This window comes from Elaeis guineensis, chromosome 5 (assembly GCF_000442705.2).
Source record: "Elaeis guineensis isolate ETL-2024a chromosome 5, EG11, whole genome shotgun sequence".
Classification (NCBI taxonomy): domain Eukaryota; kingdom Viridiplantae; phylum Streptophyta; class Magnoliopsida; order Arecales; family Arecaceae; genus Elaeis; species Elaeis guineensis.
This window is the reverse complement of record NC_025997.2, coordinates 10,671,209-10,692,822: the sequence shown is the minus strand read 5'-3', so window position 1 is coordinate 10,692,822 and position 21,614 is coordinate 10,671,209. Positions and strand designations below refer to the sequence as shown.

General features: G+C 37.0%; 2 protein-coding genes across 2 annotated transcripts in view; both read right to left on the bottom strand.

Annotated features, from left to right (window-relative positions):
* Positions 1–436: 436 nt before the first annotated feature.
* On the bottom strand, positions 437–14,776 carry LOC105044884 (uncharacterized). Its single transcript, XM_010922949.3, has 15 exons — positions 14,476–14,776; positions 13,318–13,445; positions 12,952–13,084; positions 12,434–12,590; positions 12,242–12,320; positions 10,356–10,396; positions 10,090–10,206; positions 9,860–9,940; positions 7,315–7,377; positions 7,077–7,128; positions 6,377–6,451; positions 1,739–1,786; positions 1,542–1,577; positions 1,367–1,441; positions 437–712 (listed from the first exon to the last, which is right to left on the bottom strand). Exons 1-15 carry the CDS (start codon positions 14,633–14,635, stop codon positions 641–643), a joined length of 1,317 nt encoding a protein of 438 aa, XP_010921251.1. The 5' UTR covers positions 14,636–14,776; the 3' UTR covers positions 437–640.
* A 3,983-nt stretch (positions 14,777–18,759) lies between these two features.
* Positions 18,760–21,614, bottom strand: part of LOC105045099 (uncharacterized) — a 39,760-nt gene continuing 36,905 nt past the window's right edge. The window contains exons 19-20 of the mRNA XM_019850899.3: positions 19,121–19,507; positions 18,760–19,016 (exon numbers count right to left, since the gene is read on the bottom strand). Of these exons, the coding sequence (XP_019706458.1) occupies positions 18,891–19,016; positions 19,121–19,507 (513 nt within the window). The 3' untranslated portion in view covers positions 18,760–18,890. The remainder of the gene's footprint in view (positions 19,017–19,120; positions 19,508–21,614) is intronic.

Genomic DNA, 21,614 nt, shown 5'->3' with positions numbered 1-21,614 from the left:
GATCTCCCTTTTGAGTTCAATATTTACCAGGCCATCACACGGCACCAAAAATAATTTAAGTCGGTTTTTCTAACAACTAGTGGGTTTTTTTTTTTTTTTCAATAAAAAAACTAGTGGGGGTTTTTGCGTAGTGTTGCAATACGATAAAATGCGTTGAACGCTGCAACGTCAAAATAGATGCTTGGTATGATGTCAAACTGAATGTTTCAGATACTAAATTCCATGTTTATCTGGACAATCAAACTACAATTGTAGGTAGCAGCAATAACCCATCTGGAGCTAATAGTTAGCATTTCAAAGGATGCAACATGATATATCATCAGTCAGGATGGAATTTTGGAAATAAACAATAAAATACCACTCGAAATCATAACAGCCTTCCACTGGAAGTGTGGCACCACACACCAAATAACGTCCCAAAGTGCAAGGAAGAAGATAATATCAATATCTGGCGTTAAATTCATGTATACTAATGCATACAGAATACAGCTTTTGTTAACATGGCACCTGTGAAGTCTGAACCCTAGGATTAGTGATACAATTATTTCAATCCAGAGTGAATAACGCCAAAAGAATTGGATTATAACATTTAACGAGCGGTTCGATAGAAGTACCACTCCACCAGTGCAGAAAGACCATTTTATCCGGATTCAGCAACAGCCTGCAGCGTTTCCACGACAGGGGGTACAGCATCCACCTTGTACCGCAAACTCTGTCAACATTGAAGGGAAGAAATATCAAAAGTCTATCTTATGTGGTTTAAGTTCGTCGTGTGCCCGAATTCTGCCGCAACCTTCTGAGCCCCTGTTGCTTTTCTGAGTCTGAATTCGGCTCCCCAACTTTAGGTGCAAGCTTTGGGTACCAAGGCTGCATTCCGCTCACAGCAAAAATGGAAAAAGACTCCCTCAACTAGCCAACCCAACAATAACTCACCAAATACGACCTAACAGTCCACTTTATTTCAAAGGTAAAATAGGTAATGTGAAAAGTACGTAGAACTAGATCTTAACTTTAACCCGGAGTAAACTATTCTACCCTCATGGATATGGTAGTTTACATTAAAAAATAGTAAAGTAGGGGTGGCTGAACCCATTATTCTGCAAAAGGCAAAAGAGCAGGACCTGCAACAGAAAAATACATGCCTTTCTTCCAATAGGTGCACAACATGTTGCCCTGGCCTGATACACGAGCTAAGCAACACATTTAACACCTCTTTGAGGCCCGTTTCTTGCAACGATAATTTAGCTAACTAATCTAAAGCCCTCAAAGCACTTGCTTCTGCCTACCTTGTGGATGTGTGACTTAATGAAAGAATCATAGCACATAAGCATCAAAGATAAATAGCTAACTGCTCAAGCTTCACTACCTTTTTGAAAAATGTCGAATAAGAATTGTCCCATATGAGCTTGTAGGATCCCACCAAGATTGTGCAGAAATTTCCCTGTGAACAGAAAACAAGACAGATAGAACTGACCGATCAAAGGCAACAAAAAGGATAGGATTAAATCACCTGATAAAAACAAATGTCAGCATCAACTCACTTGGTCAGACTCATATCGTCGATAGGGTAAGATCAGCTGCAGAATTTTACTTAATCAGCAAATGCAGCAAACCATGTATGAAAACAAAAATCAAGAAGCACATTGTATAACCAAAATTTTGATATGAACGGAAACAAAAATGTTCAACGCTCATTTGGCAGATGGATAATATTACTCTGGTGTAAAATGAAACTTACTGTTATCTCTCCCGAAGGGCTAAGATACTCCACATGAAAACCAATATCCTGGCCATGCAAAACGGATGTTACTGCTAGTATTTTTTTTTTCTTCCCAAATTAAAAGCAGGAAAACAGTTGGTGTGATGGACAAGTCGGAAGGTACAGCTCAGAACTAGATGAAAGAGTTAAGAGAATTGAAAACAGTCAACAGAAAATGCGAGACTTAAGGACAATAAAACCAAATAAAATTTCTCTCTGTCCTTTTGTTGCAATCAACTGTTTCAATCAGCACTATTGCTGTTAACTTTGGAAATTTTTGCTCTTCAAAGCTTGAGGCATCGAAGCTTCTAACAGGAATAAAATTCCAGATGATATGTGGGTTAATGTGGTGAAACATGTGAACCTCCATCAAAAACATGCATTTGAAGGCACGATGATCGTATTCTCAGGAAAAAAAAAAAAAAAGAAGAAGACATGGTGATTGGAGATGCAATCTGAATTTTGTCTTGTTTCCAGAACAGTGGTATGGATGCAAAGATTTAAAAACGCATTAACAGAGCATCTCAGAGGTGATCCCTGTTATCTAAAGTGGCTTAACCACAACAACAAAATGGGTTCAAGCCTACTGATAGAAGTACATACAAATTTAGGTCCGCTTTGGACAATTTAGTTTGATTCTAAATAAGAGCATTAAAGTCAGGTTATAAAAACACTGGAAGTTTGTTTTAGTTTTGTATTATGAAGAACTGGCAGATTTATGATTACTTTTGTTTTCATTAGTTTAACCTTTCAACTATCTTCGGACATACACATGAATCAGCAATGTTGAGTTTGATGCAATGTGTATAAGAGAGAAAAGATGTGTCAACATGACATCTAAGCTAATGGATGGTATAAAACCTGCATCAGTGGGGGACCTGGTGGTGTCAGGTAAGGAGAGATTGGAGGAGCAAATGATCCCACATGCACAGCAGAAGGATCGCTGCCAGTTTCACATGAAAGAGAGAAAGCAAAATGGATGTATGTGAGCTCTGAGAAAGAGAGAGGATATTGAGTAGCTGATTGTTGAGCAAGGGAGGATAATTTAAATGGTTTTGTATGTCACAAGAAGGATGAAGAGGATGATAGCCGGAACCCCTATGAAAAAAAGGGGTTCACCAAATGGTTGTGATCTAACATAATCAAACTGCATTAGGGTCTTCTACTCCTGGACAAAATGTAATTGTTAATTTGGGGCTTCACGGTTGGTTTAAAACAAGATGGCATCAGTAATTGTCATATATGTGTGCATGTGTCTGCATGTGTATATGTGCGCTCAAGCATTGAATGCATGTCAGTGATAGGGATGAGGATCCCTAACCTTTTAAAGTCTATACTTGACATCAGAATAAGCATCCAAGCTCTAGATACTGTCAACTGAAAGGTTTGAGGTCCAGTTTAGTAGCATTAACCTTTTCTTTTTTCAATTCACTAGGGATTTGTCAGTCATCTATAACTTATTTCAACCTTGTGATTATTTAGGGATTGTTTCCTTCTTTGCTGGTCTAGAAGGGAGCTTTACACAAAATTCCATGTGACTGGCCTACTCTAAGGTAGACAGGCCAGTAGTTTATGAATAGAAGGACGTCTAGCTAATTGTCTTCTCTCCAATGTGAGGCCAAAGAGGGTGCAAGGCCCCAGGAAGTGGACTTTCCTCTACCAGTGTGAGATCAGTACACTCTTCCCTGCCCTTCTCCATGTCTCTGACTCTTCTTTGAAACACTAAAACACCTCTAACTGGCTTCCTCAATTCAGATTGTAATGCAGCTCCCCCTTCCTTGCATCAATCTTAGCTAAGCTCTAAATTTTAGATCTAATCTCTAATTACACTGAAAACCTATCATGGTGGAACTGCAACAAGATTGTTGCCTAGGACTGTCCTGCAGCAATCAGTATTCATTTATGCAATCTAACTTACAATTGTTCTGCAAACTCGTTAGCATGCAAATGTGCCATTATGACATTAGAATAATGTTGCTTTCTTTATTATTTGTCTAAAACAGATTGTTTTAGTCAATTCAGATTAGTTTACCAGAAATAAGGTGAACTATCTTAAACTTACATGGAAAATTATTTAACTGATCCATCACGATTCAAGAGCTATACTACTAAAACCAAATTAAAGTGTTATACATTGATTTAGATTCCATATATTTTAACAAAATATCTAATAAAACCATACAAGCCAACAAAACAGAATGCTAATACTGATATGCTTACTTGAATTAGCACTATAACTAAGACTATGAATAGCTGAAAATCTATAATAGAGCACCCAAATCGAAGATTCATAATATTAATCATAATTTATACCACTAAAAATGTCTAAAGACCAAAAAACATGTGTTTTGGTTTTCTTTAACCTATGCATCAAATGGGTGCAAAAATGTATAGTTAGAATAATATGCGGCTATGTTTTGCTATGATCTGAGCATTAAAATCTATTGATTTCAATCTATATATGTTTTAGCATGTGTAAATTATGATCAATAAGACGGATTTTCACTTTAAATGCTTGATGATGTATTTAATATATACTAGCACAATGAAAACCATCCATTTTGGATATACTTGATGTACAAGTTAGAGACTACTAACATATGTGATTTTTCATTTCTATACATTTTTAGTGGTATAGATCATGATCAAAAATGTGGATCTTCGATTTGGGTGCCCAATTATTGATCTTGGACCTGATAAGAGTAAATAGCCTCTCCTCCCTATAAGAGTGTAGTGTATATATAGCGAGAGGAGTAGACTAGGATTCAGTCAAGTGGATCTCCACTTAGATTCAGTCAGCTCAAAATTGAAGGATGAGAGTCCAACATCGATGATTCGAGCATTGGAAGTGATCTATCATCTCTAACAAAATATCATGTCATTTGGAGATCCCTAGACTATGTATTAATTGGTTAAAAATGGGACAGATTGAATATAACGAAACAATACATATTTTTTGACCACTTGAGGCATAGGTCAGTGGTCTTCAAATCACACAATTTTTAATATGTAAGCAGTTTTAAGCTAAAAGATCACATCCAACAACTCAAATAATTGATTAACCCCCATCGTCCAATCATGGCTTGACCAAATCCGAGTGGAGATCCACTCGCCCAGATCCTAATCTACCTCTCTCTGTATGTATGTACATATGTACATATGTATGTAATGTATGTATGTGTTTATGTAATGCATAAATATTTAAATTGAAGGTAACTTATATGCATGCAATATATAAGTGGTCAAAGGCTTTCAACATACATATGTCGTCAAAGGCTTTCAACAGCCACCAGAAGCTGTAGGTGCTTGTCTGGGCACTTTGCTGTCCATATGTCCAGGACACATGCCTTAAACTTGTATCAAAACCTAGGCACCTAGTTGGAGTTTATGGTCACTAACAAAAATAAGTTTGGCATCATCTGTGCATAGTCTAGACTCCCTTCTATGCTTGTCCATTCAAGACTTTTTCTGCAAGGTGCTTGACTAGGATCACCAAATTCAAGTGGAAATTCCTATACCAGAAATAATATGTACTCACAGATATGCCAAAAGAAGATTCTACCCACATAGTTGGGCAGACTTGATTGATGGTGTTGGTTTCACTATGCATTACAAGAAGTTACAACATAATAGAAATACTAAGACTTTTCATTGAAATGCTTGATGATAAAGATTTTCGTTGATCCTTTATGAACTTGCTCAAATAAGATCATCAAAGCCATGCAAACATACCTATACTCATTCTTCCTAATACATGTCTAGGATTAATAATTTATTTTACATAAGCCAAAAAATGATCCAATCCACAACTATGGGTAAAAACAGCCAATATAATGGTTTCACAGGGGTCCGTTACATTTGATAATATTAATGACAGGTACTTAAACAGCAGCAAGTATTTGACTGTCTTCCTGCTATAACAGCCACTATTCTGCATTACATTATTTCCCTAAATAAAATAGCTTCTATTCATATTACAAATTTTTGTACCAATTCTCCCTCCTCAAAAAAAAAAAAAAAAAAACCCTGAATTTGAAGGAACAGTGGTCTGGACAATAACACTTTATTATTCTGCTATCATCTATTATTTTCAGTTATATCACTGTTATAATGTCATTATGAGAGATTAATTTTCATCTAAATAAGCCCAAATCACACAGATGGGGCTTCAACAGCTGTTACAGAGGTTGCAGCAGAAGTCAGTTATAATGGAATAACACCATTGTGAAACCTTAATCCAAGCAGTCAAGACATGTCTCGATTGTTATTTTTAACTGCATACTGCAAGGGATAAACACATAATAGACATATTTACAAAATAACATTTTTCCTTGATCCCTTTGAACAAATCGAGGTTCTTAATGCTACCTAAAATATATAATAATATCAGTAAATCCCTTAAGAGTATTTCCTTGAGCTTGAATATATAAGGACAGTCTTTTTGTAAGTTATTTCTCGTAGCAAATACAAACAAATCATAAATAACAAATCAAGCTTTTTTTTTGTATGTGTGCGTTAGCTGGGGTTTGGTTTATTAGAAAACAAAGCCAACAAGGCATGCTGTGATTGATAAAGAAAATATACTCTGATTATTTCACCAGGAGTTTCTGATATTACCAGGTTCAGTGTCCCTTGTATCAAAGCAAAATCCCAAGCAATATATGAATTTACAGATTCAACTGTCAGAACAACCTGGAAAAGAAAACAAACAAGGGATGTGAGAAGTGGCATTATTTTCTTGCTCCAAGAATAAGAATCATCAGTTTTTCACTTTTAGAGGATTTTGTCCTAGGGTCCCACAGATCAGAGGCAATGACAAACTAATAGTGGTTTGGCCATAAAAAAGAAAGAAAAGAAATCATCTTTGCAATTTGGTGTTGGTAATTTTTAGCATCTGATTTTATATAATTGCCTGACATTATAGCCCTATGAGGCTTTTGCAATTCTTGGAAAGGAAATACTGTTGCAGGCCCGACCACAATCCACAAAGTCAATAAGCTGCTACAGAAAGTTCAAAGACAAAATAATGAATGAACAGAAACCAAACAAAACAGTTGATGATATCGTTGATGATCATTTCAATATTATAACAAAACAAAGATGTTAGATAAATCAGCAACTCCCAGATTACCTAAGCTGATTTCAGAGAATAAGTAAATAGATATTCCTGTGTAACTTTACAACAGTACTGGCATCACCTCCAATTTTATTTGGGGGGGGGGGAGAGACAGAGAGAGAGAGAGAGTTTTGATTATAAAAGAAAAGATTCATAAAATATACTTGGCTATAAAAGATGCACCTTGCTATCTGGTCATACCTCATGCGTTTTTCCTGGAGGAATGATAATTTCCTTGTATTCATCACTTTTCCTACAAAAAAAGAAAATGAAAAAGGGACCAACCATCAAAATTGAAAACAGATTATATTTATTAGCTTTCTCCTCCCTCCCCAACCCCAACCCCAAAATACATTTCACATATTTGTGCCTCAAGTCCAATGCTCATATGGGGGGAATAAGCACAAGCCTTAATTTTATTGATGGAGGGATAGTGTACCTTGATTCAGCAGCACCTACATCCTCTGCCGACATTAAGAAAGGAGAATTTGCAAAGACCTCACTGCAATAGATCCATGTATTTTTAGACAAATCTCATGCAAAAAGTAGAACTGGTCAAATAATGTAAGAAATACCAGGCATGCATAGCACTTTAGATAATTAAGTAATATTCCAAAGCAATCTCATCAATATAAATTCATATCTCACTAAATGTAGAAAAGCAACTAAGTACAACTAGGAAGCATGATAATTTCCTGAATCTGCACTTACACCAAGAGATAGCACCATGTTTAGGAACATATAACACTACAAAATCCTAATAACTCAATAAGCAAATTGTTAAAATTACATAAGGCATCCATGCTGTTGAAGAACCATCAGAAATATAAATGCTAACAATATCAGAGACAAGTGTTAGAACTAATTAGTTCAAACAAATCAATTTATTACTGTTATGTAAGCTAGGGAAGATTAAGCACATAGCTCAACTAAAAGCAAAGGAGTCTAAATAATATCACTTACTTCCTTTGTAAAATGAGATACGATAGTACAAACTATAGCCACAATCATCCAGTCCTATTTCAAATGTTTGGTGTTGGCCTTATAAACCCTTATTATACATTCTTAGCAGCTTTTTCAAAGGACAGGAAAAAGTCCAACAATGTCAACAACGTCATAACATATCATTTAGTAAAATGAAGATATCGCGCACAGTAGGCAGCTTCACGGATGCATGATCTTGCAATGGATCTCAAGAATGATGTAAGAACAACAAAGCAGTTGAAGTTTTCACGAATTTGTTGGTAACACACAAAAAAAAGAGGGGGGGGGGGGGGGGGCAATCCCAATGCACTGTGAGGTCTAGGGAGGGAGATGCATGTAGCCACACCCTCACATGTGGAGAGGCTGTTTCCATGTTTCAAACCCATGAAACCCAATTCACAATGGAGCAACATTACCATTGCACCAAGGCCCGCCCTCTGTTAGTAATAGGGAAAAAAGCCAACCATAGTCTTATGTACATCAAGTGTTACAAGAAACATGTTAATAGCAATATGTACATGTTTGTCCATATATAAGAAAATTACAGTTTTATGCACGAGATAAATCATAGGTATGACTAATATCAGCTCCATTACAAGTATGAAAGTCAAATCAAATGCCCTCAGTTTCAATTTAGCTTCATAAATTAGATGATCTTACTTGAATTAGCTTCAAGAAGACTCATTAGGTACAATTAACTCTTAAGTTGCTTGCATTCTAGTGCAGGTATTGATGTGAAGCACTAATACAAGGTGTCCTACTCCAAACTCCTGAATATAGGACACGACAACATGACTATATGAATTAGGTCATACTAGCATGCATGTACAGATAAGTTTTGAGGTCCATATTACAATAAAGTAATAAAATTTTAAAATGCTTTGTATGGTTAATAATAATGATAATCGAGAAAAGGCTACATGCATGATAGTATGGACACATATACAAGAAGCACGTCTTGTAGAAGTAGTCAAACAATTAACCATAGAACCAATAAGTAAAGGCAAATAAATATGTTTTAGTCTAATTAGGAAAAGATTATGAGAATGTAAAAAGCAATAATATTCTCTGCTATTGGTTTTCTAAGATCCTGGTATCTGTACCAAAATTGGTACCCACATAAATGTCTATATATGTCAGATTTCAGTACCTCAGCCTGGTAGAAGGATGCAACTAACACAGTCCTGCAACTAAACACATGGTATGTGGATTGATATCATCTAATGCCTCAATTAATTTAGAAATTTCCATGGCTTCGTCCATTAATTTACTACATGTCTAAGCTATCCCATTGATGTATATGAAGCCTAAGTCGTTTGGTATTTAATCTTTCCTCAACATGGAAGTTTGAAAGAGAGTAAGAACTAGGAACAGATTATATACTGTAGGCCACCTAAACATGATAAAGGTTGATCTGCAGAAGCTACAGTAACAAGAAACGCTAACATCAATAAATGAATGATGTCATTGTAACACATAAATTTCGCAACTTCACATAAATAGGTTACAGAACTAATGTCTCTGTCTCCCACAGTTCATTTTCAGTGAGCACTATACAAGCTGCCAGATTAAGGAGCAATAAAGAGGTAACAAATTCTATGTGACTAAAACATTTTTCTTTGTGAATGTGTCAAGAATAAAAAGGGAAGGTAGGTAGAAATATGTAGAGATAACTAACTGAATTACTGTAGGTTAATAAACGACAAAATGGATGATCAATGTTATAGCTAAGACTAATAAAATATAATCTCATAGTTCTGTGTAACTCAACATGGCCAAGTTTATTAGTTACTAGAAGCTTAACATTTTCACTAATACTACTTGTTAATAATTACTGAACTGCAGATCCTAAAATGGCACAGCATAATAAGTGCATAAAGATGGACTGTGTTGATATAGGAAACAAAATAGCGATATTCGATAACTGAACACTGCATAATTTTTCTTTTTCAATAGAAGGAGTTAAAACATTTAAAAAAGATCAAAGTAAGAATTGATACCCTATAAATTTGATGAATTTCTCAAACTCAGAGTTGTAGACATGCACAGCTTGCTGTACGACAGATAACTGATCCATCTGTCTGCTCAACATGACACAGGGAACATAGAGATATAAGCAAAACATATTGATAAAAGAAGTTGGTACAAAAATGTACTATATAGGACCTAGGATTTTTTTGGGAATAGAGAGGTAATGGACAGAATTTTTTAAGGAAGAAAGCTATCTCACAGTTCTCTTGACTCAAAACGCCCCCAAGAAAGAAGTATAAACAGTCGAATAGAGAGCACCATTTTCGTAAGGCTACATAAAGCTGGCCCATAGCGTTCCCGTTGTTCTTCCAAAGGCCTAAAATAAAATATAGTTTGCAATAAAATGAACAAGGCATACAGCACAATCAGAGTAAATGCTCTGTAGAGAAAATACAGAAGCCAGCAATAATGAGAAAGTGATCAGTAAGTTCCAGCCTTCCAGGATAACAGTAAAAATATATATACCCTTGATCATCATTTATCTGTCGCAAGAAATCTAATAAAACCTGCAAGAAAGAGGAGAGAGATCAAATGATTTGACTGGCCAGACAGTTGGAAATATACTAAAATTCATGGAAATTTACTACATTTCTTTTAATTTAACACAAAATAACACATGAAGAACAGAATAGTATGAGTACCACACTTAAGACTAGAAGTAAATGAAAGCCATTCATTTTTTATTCTTGCAAGTTTGAAACTAGATAGCTCACATAGAATATAGAAAACTGCAATCTGAATTAGTGGTAGACCGAGAACAATAATCAAAGCTATATCCCTGTTCTAATTTAACTCTTTGGTGTATAACTTGTGGACACAGACCTTGTCCCATAAATCAAAGTTCGCCTTCTCCCACTTCATTCAGTCTCATTCAAAACACAGAGGAAACTGAGGGTCACCATCCAATTGCTTTATTTCAGGTTGCATAACTAGTAATCCTAACTACCAGAGATGATTTAACAAAGAACTTGGCACCAGATCTTTGAAAGTTGACGCTAAGCTAAGAACCAATTATAACATATTCTCAAACTTTATTATATGATCCATATTCAATAACTTTCATACCATATAAATGGGATAAGGCTTTTGGAATATAGATAAGAATCCGAAGGATATCTTTTTGGCCCATATCATGTCACAAAATATTAAAAAAAGGCATTGCATACAGGTTAATTCCATTTAGGAAAGAGAGGCAACTGTTCAGAACATTGAAAAGATAGGTACAATGTCTGTCTGAAAATACCTAAAACTCAATACATGGTCCAACCCCATTGAAAAACAATTAACTTATCGATGAATTATTCTTAAGATGACCTTAACAAACTTGAATTTCTCATTTGTAATGTTTTACATCTGTGTATATGGTCTCTGTTTCTCTCAACACTGACAAAAACTCTTTCGAACCCAGCCCTGCAATTTGCATCCCTCCTTTCCCCTTACCTTTGCATACAAATGAGAATTCCTTTTGCTATTAGGACCTCCTTAATTGCTGACACACGCGATCATGCCACCTAAGCCAACTCTTATATTGTTTCTATTAGTGCAATCCTAGTTTTCTTGATCATGAACCTGTATATTTTAGTCATAAAATGTCCACGTCAACATCACATGTAGGTTTTAATGTTCATTTAAATGTTTAGAACATGTTATCACCCAACATTGTTTTTCCCACACATAGTTGGCCTCTGAACGAACTAAATTATCTCCTCTGATAGATTTCAGGGGCATCTAATGATTATGAAGGACTACAAAAAGCATTTTGCCACTTTATATGACCTGCTGAAATCCCATTTGAAAAATTTTTATTTGCACTGCAACTGATATCTATAAAATCTAGTAATTTGTTGTTGATGATGATGATGATATTTCTGTTATTTTTGTTGTTAAGTACTAGAGCACTAGCCAATGTAAACAGCAAACATTCATGTCAAATGCATGGGACTTTGACACATGTACATAAATAAGTACAGAACATGCATAAACATATATTAGACTTATAAACATATCTTTAACAGCCAAACCAAGAGCTTTCTTGGCAATACTGAGAGCCCAGGGTGCTAATAAATAGATCACATATATGTAAACCAGGGAATGAGTAGATCAGCCTGGTGAGATAGTCATCAATCCATGTGAAAACTGAATTTTATTCAGTAACAATTCTTTTGATCATAAGACAATAGTATAGGAGAAGTTGTAATGATTAAAAAGTAATATGATCTGTGCAGCACTATACACCTAATATAAACATAATAATAGCACTCAAAGCAGATCAATTGATAAACAATGTACCAATTCGTAGAGTAAGAACGGTAAGATAATATCAAGTTCCTAAAAAACTGTGCATGACGCACCTGTGGCACCCCAACCAAGTACTTAACAAGTGCCTTGTATACGCCTGCTGCTGAACCAAGCTGAGCCAATTGTCTCCGTCTGAAAGGGCAACACAAATTCAACAAATCAAGACTATAAATATATTCAGATTGTGCATTCAATTCACATATTAGAGGTGATGACTCATTACTTGGGTAGAAAAAAAGGCATACCTCTCCATTTGCTGTTTCCACAGTAAAGCATATCGATCATGTATGCTGCCACCAGAATTAACCAAGGCATCAATCTCAGCTTGCCTATTTCTCTCTGAGCGCTCTCGTTGTTGCCTAATGAGAGAGCCTCGAAAGTCTTGGGGCATGTAGGTCATAACTGCAAATTTACAGACCACCTGATCAATTGTCAAGAAAGCACCTTAGCAATTTGCTGATAAACTGAACAGGTTTCTAAGTACCTACTAATACTGCAATTAATTTATTTTCCAAAAGAACAAGCATCAGAGATATAGACAGAATTGAACTAGAGTATACAATTCTGGCATAAATCCCAAACATGCAACCATATTGCACAGCTAGTCGATGGCAAGATTTGTGAATCATTGACTGACCCTGATAAATTTAATTACATGAGGACAATCCTAAGAATCACTCAGCCAATAAATAAAAATGCTTTGTATTAATGCATGCTTCTGGGTTACACAGAGATAGTTACAGACAAACCATTACATACGAACCTGTATTAAATACATTGTCAGCATTTTTTAATTGAAACATCTCCAGTGTCTTCAAAGTGGTTTTAAGCTTGGCTTCAATATCTCCAAAAACAGCAGCTATATCTACATATTCAGGTGAGGCATTTTGTTGAAGCTGCATCAATGTGTAACAAACAGATTGAATTTGTTTGAAGTTCTACTGAATCATATCTGATGAAAGCATTAAAGAAAAGATATCCATTGAAGACTACAACAGAGCAAAAGGTTTGAAGGAGGAAAGCACTAGAAACTTTGACATTTGAAAGTCATTTCACTATCAGAACCATTTGATGTGAAGATGAAGTATAAATCTAGAAATAAAAGATAACAAGTAACTTGAAATCGTACCAATCTTGGCTGATAAGAATCCTCAAGTAAAAACAGAATTTCTTCAATGTGTTCTCTGTTCTTCCACAAGTTCTCATCAATTTTGCGTGGAGGTTCACGGTCTACTTCATTTACTACTAATTCCTCGCCTTCAGAGTAAAAACGAGAATATGTGTTTATATGGCACAACACAAATTGCTGCTAAAACTTTCTAAAAAAAGAAGAATGCTATTATTTTAAATTCTTGTGTTTTAAGTCACCATAATAGTATTAAAACAAAAAACATGGTAATATCAACCATTTGAATTAACTAAAGGAAAGTCAAATTAGTGGTAGAGTTGAAAAGGAAGAAAGTTGCCTTCACATGAAGGACTTTGGCACATTACTTCTGTAGCTACCTGAACTTCTATTGAAACAAGCTGCCCACTCTAGAACATGATTAAGCTGCGATTCTCTTCAGCCATAATCTATGACTTTATAAGACAGACAGAAATGATCAGTGACTCAAAAATCACATATTTCTGTCAATTTGACCGAAAACAAAAATCCCTAAAGTTGAAAAGTCAAGAAAATCCCTAATAACTAATATTGCAATAATAGCAATGTTCAAATTAATGTTTATAAGTGACATGGGCATTTGGCTTTCTCGTGATCACGTAATTCTTCCCATATTCCTTCAAGAGATCGTGATGCAACCTCCAAACCAGAGTTCAGATGAGTACAGGTACGTTTCATGTCCATCTTACTATTGGGAATTCCCCTAATCTGACGACAGCTGAGTTCTTGTGAAAGGGCCCGAACCAAATGACCAAATCTGGAAGCAATGCAGATGAAACGTTTCCAACTTCATCCCAGCAATATTATTTAAAAAAATCAATTTTGCCATCACTTATATGACAAAGTCTTGATACTTGAATTTTATAGGCGCAATAAACTCAAAGAAACCCTACCTTTTTAAAGAACTGTTCCAGATACCACAATACCCTCCAATTTATTCTAAATCTTGACAGCCAAAATCCATAGAAAGCCAAAAGAACTTAAAATCAAAGATTCTAGCGAACAGTTACAACGATTCAACACAAGAAAGCACTTCTTTTCCACCAGTATCACCTTCCAAAGCTCGCAAATCCGACCAGACACAAAGAAAAAAGATGTCATTGATCGAAAGCAAAAACTCACCGGAGGTGAGGGGGAATTCCCGCAGGAGGCTGTCGGAGAAGCCTCGGAGCTCGGCGGTGAAGCGAGGGACGTCGTCGGCTAGCGGGGGAAGGGGGTACTTATCGTAATAGCGGGCGAGAAAGTCCCTGGTGATCGGCACCAATCCCTCCGTCGAGGCCATCGCCGCCAAACCCGACAGCCGTGGATCAAAACCTCTTCTTGTATCCTCCTAATCGAGCTGCGATCACGGCGAGAGGTCGGCGAGAAGGCGGCGAGGCTTCCGCGGGGCATCGGTGGGTGCCGGACACGATCGGTATTTATTACGAGCACCGCAATAGAGTAAAAAAAAAAAAAAAAGGGAACGGAAGGTGGATGGTACTTGGCACGTGACTCGCATGCTCCCGGCTGTGAGATACGATTGCGAATACATGCGATGAGATTTAAGTACTTTCCGCTTTCTGTATAGGATTGAAACCATGCATATATTAGATATAAAAATTTGTATTTATATTTATTTTAAATAAATATAAATAAAAATTAGATATTAAAAATTTAGTTATAAATATAGATATAAATTAAATACCTAAATTTTATAACAATAAAATCAAAGAAATTACTCGATAAAACGTAAATCAAATTATGTTAATATGATTATATATTTTTTAAAAAAAATCATAAATACTATATAAAATTAAATTAAATTGTAAATATAATTAGATATTTAAATATAAATTAGATAATTATCTATCTATCTATATATATATTTTTTTTTTCTTTTTTTTTTAAAGTACGGTTATAGATGTGGATAATTTTTAAATAGATTCGAATATAAAATTATATCTATAATTTATTTTTATTTTATTTCGATGAGTAAGGAAAATGTTTGGAAGACTGGGAGTCCCCCCGAAAAGTATTGAGGTAAGGGCACAGGGCGGTGGTGGGAATCGTAGTGGAGCTGGCATATCCGGAGTTCCCTATTCGTTGAGCAACCCTTGAGCATCAGCATAAAGCAAATGGCGAGACTCTCCGACAAAACGATCACCAAACTGAAGTTGGAAATCAAAATGTGAAACTTGGCGTGCCAACCAGCCTGCAAGCTAATTTGCTAAGCGGTACACATGTGCGGTGTAAAAAGGAAACAGCAGCACTGCCAATGCCAGATAGCAAAGACCCTATACATAGAGAAGGATTAAAAGAGTGAAGCCAAGCAAAAACGGCACTTGAATCACCTTTGTAACCAAATTTGTGGAGCACGAATGGTCAGCACAACTTCACCAAGCCCAACCCAAGCACCAATAAGTTCTGCTAGTGGGGATAGAACAAGAAAACAACCTGAAACTTGTAGCCTTGAGTAACCTACCATCAGCATCTAAAATAACAAAAGAAGCAGCAGAATGATCAACGGTTCATGATCCATCAAAATTCACCTTAATGACACCTAGAGGAGGGGGTACCCATCGAATAAAAAGGGGAACACCAAGTGAAAACTCAGCTGTAGGAAGAAAACCCCAGTTCTCAAACGGTAGATCGAAGAGTGAATGAGATGAGAGGGACCCTGTAAATCATGCAAAAAAGAAACGACCATTCTGATCACAGAAATTAGTTCCGAATGAAATAGGCGTCGTTTTCTAGCTTGAAGATGATAGCCTTTTGCTTTTGCTTCTATAAGATTGGAACTGGGCTCGGGCCAAATCAACTTCAGGCCGAACTTCAGGCTAGACCCATAATAATTCAGATTGAATTGGGGTCTAAATATAGAGCTCGTTTGTATTTCAGGCCGGCTTCGAGTGTACCTTTGACCCGACCTGGGCCCAACCCAGATCCGAGCCCGAATTCCAGTCTGATCTTTCCCTTCTATCTTCCGCCATCATCCATTGCTCTGGTCTTCCCTCTTCCTCTATCACTGACGTCGGTCTTCCATCGAAGAAAATGCTGATGAAGAAGGGGTGGAAGAAGCAGTCCATGATGGCGGCAAAAAGCTAATGGTGCGAAAGCGGTTTGAGATTGGGGACTCGGGGGCAAAAAGAAGGACAGAGTCCGCGAGGTTGGAGGCAAATGAGGCCGACGAGGAGTTTGTCAGGGAGGGAGCCAATGGGGTTGGGGAGGGAGGCGAGGGCATGGAGGGAGCAGCAAAAGGGGTCGGTGACACAATGGAAGTGACGGCCGTAACAGTGGTAGACGAGGGCATCAAGGTAGAAAGAATGGAGGTGAATGGAGAGTAGTTGAGGAGGCGGTGGGTCTCTGGATAGGCGGTGAGGAAGATTTGATTGCCGACCCATTCTATTGAGGGAGTCGGTGTGGACGCGACCAGCGACAACATCAGAGGCCTCGAGGAGGAGGAAGGAGACAGAGGAGCTAGGGACATGGGTTGCGATGGTAAGGCCGATACTGATGATGATGGTGCCAAGCTGGATACTGATGGTGGAGGCCTGGAAGGGGGAAGAAAGAAAGCGCATGAGGAGAGAAATGGGCGAAGCCGTAGAGAGGGAGACAAGATTTGGGCGGAGGAAAGAAGAGCAGGATGGCTTGGGTTCGGACTAGGTCTTGGGCTCGAACTTGGACAAATTCGATTGGGTTCGAGTCGGACTCGGTCCTCAAATGTTAAAATATTTTTGGATTTAAATCCGGTCCGAAGTTCGAAAAAAATTTCAGATCAAATTCAGATACGAGTGTGAAAGAGAAGGCATCATTAATCCCACGTTGATTGTGAGTCAAGAGAAATTCTGATTTATACAAAAAGAAATCATTCTTCCTACTTAAGACATCTTTTGAAAGAAAAAATAGTGAAATCTATGAGTCAGAATAGATAATATCTCATATGCCGAACTATGAGTCTTTAGCTGCAACAATTGTAAATAAATTTCAAATGTCTTTTATTCGTACTTCGTGACAGGAATAGCAAGGTGAGTCTAATTATGATATACAGCTCCAAGAGAGACCTTCCATTCTTTACGTATTTTAATATTGGAGGTTGAAAATGCAAATATGATAAAGCTTCGAATAATAATATATAAAAGATATTGTGAAAATGAACATACGATAAACTACTACTTGTTCCAGTGATCATACCCCTCCGACTAGCAACCGGAATTTCTGGATACGAATATTAGACGGTGCAACCCAAATACTGGGATCTAGGTAATTCCAGTATTGATAGGGGCCTTACATCATATTACGCCACTCACATGTCGGTTTTCAGTGAAAGTTCTAGTTGCTAAAAATATTTCTCATGTCTACCTCACCCTTCCTGACATACATTAGCTCGTATTTATGGATAACCTTTCTTTGATATTAGGATCTTCTCTCGTTCATTACTTTCAAGATCCTATTGTCCAAGTAACTAAGCATTTTAACCTGGTTTCTTCTATACGTCACGACTCTAGTGCTATTCAACCCTTCCATATCACTTCCACTGTTCTTTCTACATCAATTATCTGCATTTAAATGTAATACATGCATTCTCTCTAATCGTCATTTTTCGGAGTCAGTTTTTCTTATATAATCCAAACTCAAGCTTTCACTTCATCAGTTCTTCCAAAATTATATTTATAACAATTTTTATCCACATCAATAGTCCTCTCCATCATGTTAGCTAATTTGTCAATCATCTCATTTTCTCTGCGTTATAATATTGTTTAAATCATAATTGTTGGTAAATAATAGTTTCAGTTGCATCACAAAAACAACTATAATTTTTAGTAAATGCCTTCTTTTGACTAAACTGCCAACTATTTTACGGGATCATAGTCCAAGCTATTTATATATTTCAGTCTTAAACACTAATATTGGATATCATCCTTTTTGCAAATCTAGCTTTAAATGAGCAAAAAGGGCCATAATCCTAATGCAAAGTGAAGACAAACTGACAACTCGTCCCATTTAGGGCCCTTAATCTTGGGAGAAAGACTCCCTTAAGCAGGAATTTCCGTAATGCTTCCGAAACGCTACAAAATTCTCCACGTTTATCAGTCGAGACGGGCATCACTTTTGCTTTAGGTACAGGCAGTAGGACTCAAAAAACTTATCATGAGCAAGCAAGAGCACAAGGTACCATCCAACCACCATGTTCATAAAATTTCCAAAAATGGCATATGTGACTTGATTCCGGATGACTAAAATTGATCTATGAACAAGTGGCTTGCTGAACAGAAGCGATGTACCACATAGGCCATTGACTGAATTGTGCATGCCTAACTGAGAAAAAGGTGACTTATTCAGGTACAGAAATGAAGTGGTTGGGCGAGGCCTGCTTATGAAAATGGGATCATTGAGTACCTCAATTAGCTTCAACAAGGGCATTGCTAAGAATGGAATATGAAGCTCGATATTGACATGTACAACAGATGATGACTTAGATTGTACATAAAGAACATGATCCTTCTGTCTCGTTCAACAATTGTTCCCAAGTGATTGCATGTTGCCTAAGGTTATCACCTTTACATAGCTCGGTATAAATCATTCTTCTTAAATACCAAAAACTCACCTTCAAGATAGGTTAACAGCCCGACCAGAATGTCTTTTTTTGATCCTTTGAAGTGCTCTACGATATCTGATAATGAGACCTGCAGAATTACACAAGTAAATTACAGGTATGCTCCTTGTTCAAGGTTAAGTAATTTAAAAAAAAAAAAAAAAATCCAGTTTGGAGAAAAAGAACCAGACTCACCCCATCTTGGCTTCTAACCCACTCCAAGACAGCACTCTCAGTCACCTCTAAAGCATCATTCGGTTTTTCTTCTTGTCCATGGAGTGCGTGTAGTTTTTTCGCAAAAGATTCAAAATGTAGAGGGTTCTCACTCCGTTTACGAGGGACAGTTTCACAACCACAGGGTGTGGTTGGAGTAGAGATGGGATCAGTCATACTCTCCAGGGAATGAGATGGTGCCTTTTTTCTGATGCAGGCTTCCTGTACACTACTGTGCACTTCCGATTTGGCAACATCACATGATGATGGTGATTCAGGCACCATGGTCGAAGTTTCACCAATAATATCTCCTGCTGATACACCAATATCTTCCATTATCAGGAGGGTCCTGATGTGCTCATAACTTACCTGCGAAACACACAAGCTGTCTGTCATAGCCATCAGAGAGAAGAAAAAGCCATAGCTGCCTTTTCAGGCCTCCTCGGATCTAGGGCTGCAAATGGCTAGGGTCAGAACAGGGCATGCTTGAGCCCGACTGGACACAGTTTCATGTTCGGGTCTTGATATTGGCCCAGACCCAACCAAATAAATCATTGGGGCGGATCGGATTGGTCCATGGAAAATATTTTAGATCCAATGGGTCATTCAGATCAGGTTGGGGTTATGTATAACCTGGACCCTAAACAGAATAGCTAGGTCCTGGTTGGGCCAGGATCAAGACCTGGTCTAGATTTGTTTACTTATTCTAACAAGAATTCATGAAAAAATATTTCAAAACAAATTTTCTCATTGGGAAATATTTTGATTGAAAAAATATTTCAATCACCATGCAATTTTTATAATCATCAAATAATACCTCGCTATGACCACCAAACTGTGCAATAAATTTGCAAACTATCAATGTATAATTGGCAGCATCATATTTTTATATCTCGCTCCACTTTAAGGAATTTGATTTAAAACAGACATACTGGCTCAGATGCTAAAATTGCTGAGAGCCTGAGAGTTGTTACCAATGAGTGGGCTGGGACCAATGGGTGCAGCATTGTACATGACCATTGTGGGGCCTACTAAATGTGTTGCACTGGCTTCTTTCAGATTTTCATTGTCAGTGCTTCTTTTGGCCGGTCATACAGGAAGCATATGGCATTTCCTCCAATAATCAGCATTGTGGCTTAGGCAACTTCTAAGATTTATGAGAATAGAGATAGGATAGGCATGCAGACAAAGAAAGGCTTATTCATGAAATATTTTGAACCACAAAAAGCAATTTTGCCATTTCTAAATGTTCTTGCCAAAAAAGAAAAACTTCAGTTGAAGGGCAATCAAACTGTAAGGTGAAACAAAGTTTCACATGAGGATATCGCACATATGGAATTTAAAGGCCTTTATATACAAGGTAAATATGAAAAACAATTTCTGCCAAAAATCTTCTCTCATAGAGCACCATATCTCATAACTCAAAGCATGAAAGACAGGCATACAAGTACTTAAATGGATGTCACTTGACAATATAATGACTGAGAAATGAAATTAAAAAATCCAAATTATAACCAGATTTATTAAATGGAACAGCAAAAATTATAGCAGCATATTGGTTTGTGCCAAAAAAAGACAAGGCAATAGCTGACATAGATAAGAACTCATTCCATTTCTCTAGCATCAAAAAATGCCCAGGATTAACCAGTAGAATTTCTCAACTTAGATATGTCATAGCAGAGATGAAGTACATACATCAGTCTTGCAACTTGTGTCGGGTGGTGCTATCTTCAACCATGCCTTTGCTGGTCACCTAGGGTTTCAAATTGGGAAAGGGGAGAGAGATCCAGAGCCCTCGGACTCGGGAGTGGGTAGTGACTTTGCCGGCTGCCAGATTTATGAAAAAGACTGCAACATGGACAAGGCCAATTTTGCCGGATGGTTGGATCAAGGTGAAAGTATGATGGATTTCAAGGATGCCAGCGATCTAAGGTTAAGAATTGAGAAAGGGTAGATAGATCTAGAGCCTTCAGGACTTGCAAGTGGGTAGGGAGGGCAAGACTGGCTCACTTATTTCATGGGTGAATAGGTCAGGTAACTAATAGGGAGGAGACCCAATTTAGACCCACATAACATAGGGTCAGGTCAAAGTTTAGAAAACCCAGACTTGACCTGGAATATAGAATGGGTCCAACATTTGTACCCGACTGGCCCTACAGATCCTCAAGAATAAGTTTGATTAGGTATAAACTTGTCGGGTCACGTTGGATCACAGGTCAATTCAACCCATTTGCAGCCCTACTCGAATCTTCTTGTCTCTTTTCAGGGCTTGTTAGATCTCTAATTTTGTTATATCCAGATCTTTTCAAGACTTTTATATTGTTTTCTTTTCTTTGCTTTACTTTCTTTCCTTTCTTTTGCCTTAGACACTGCTTTATATGATTCGAAAATTGAAATTAGTTACTTGAAGTTTTAACAACCAAATAAGCAAAAAGATGAATACAATCATAAGCATCAAAACAATATGCAAATTTGA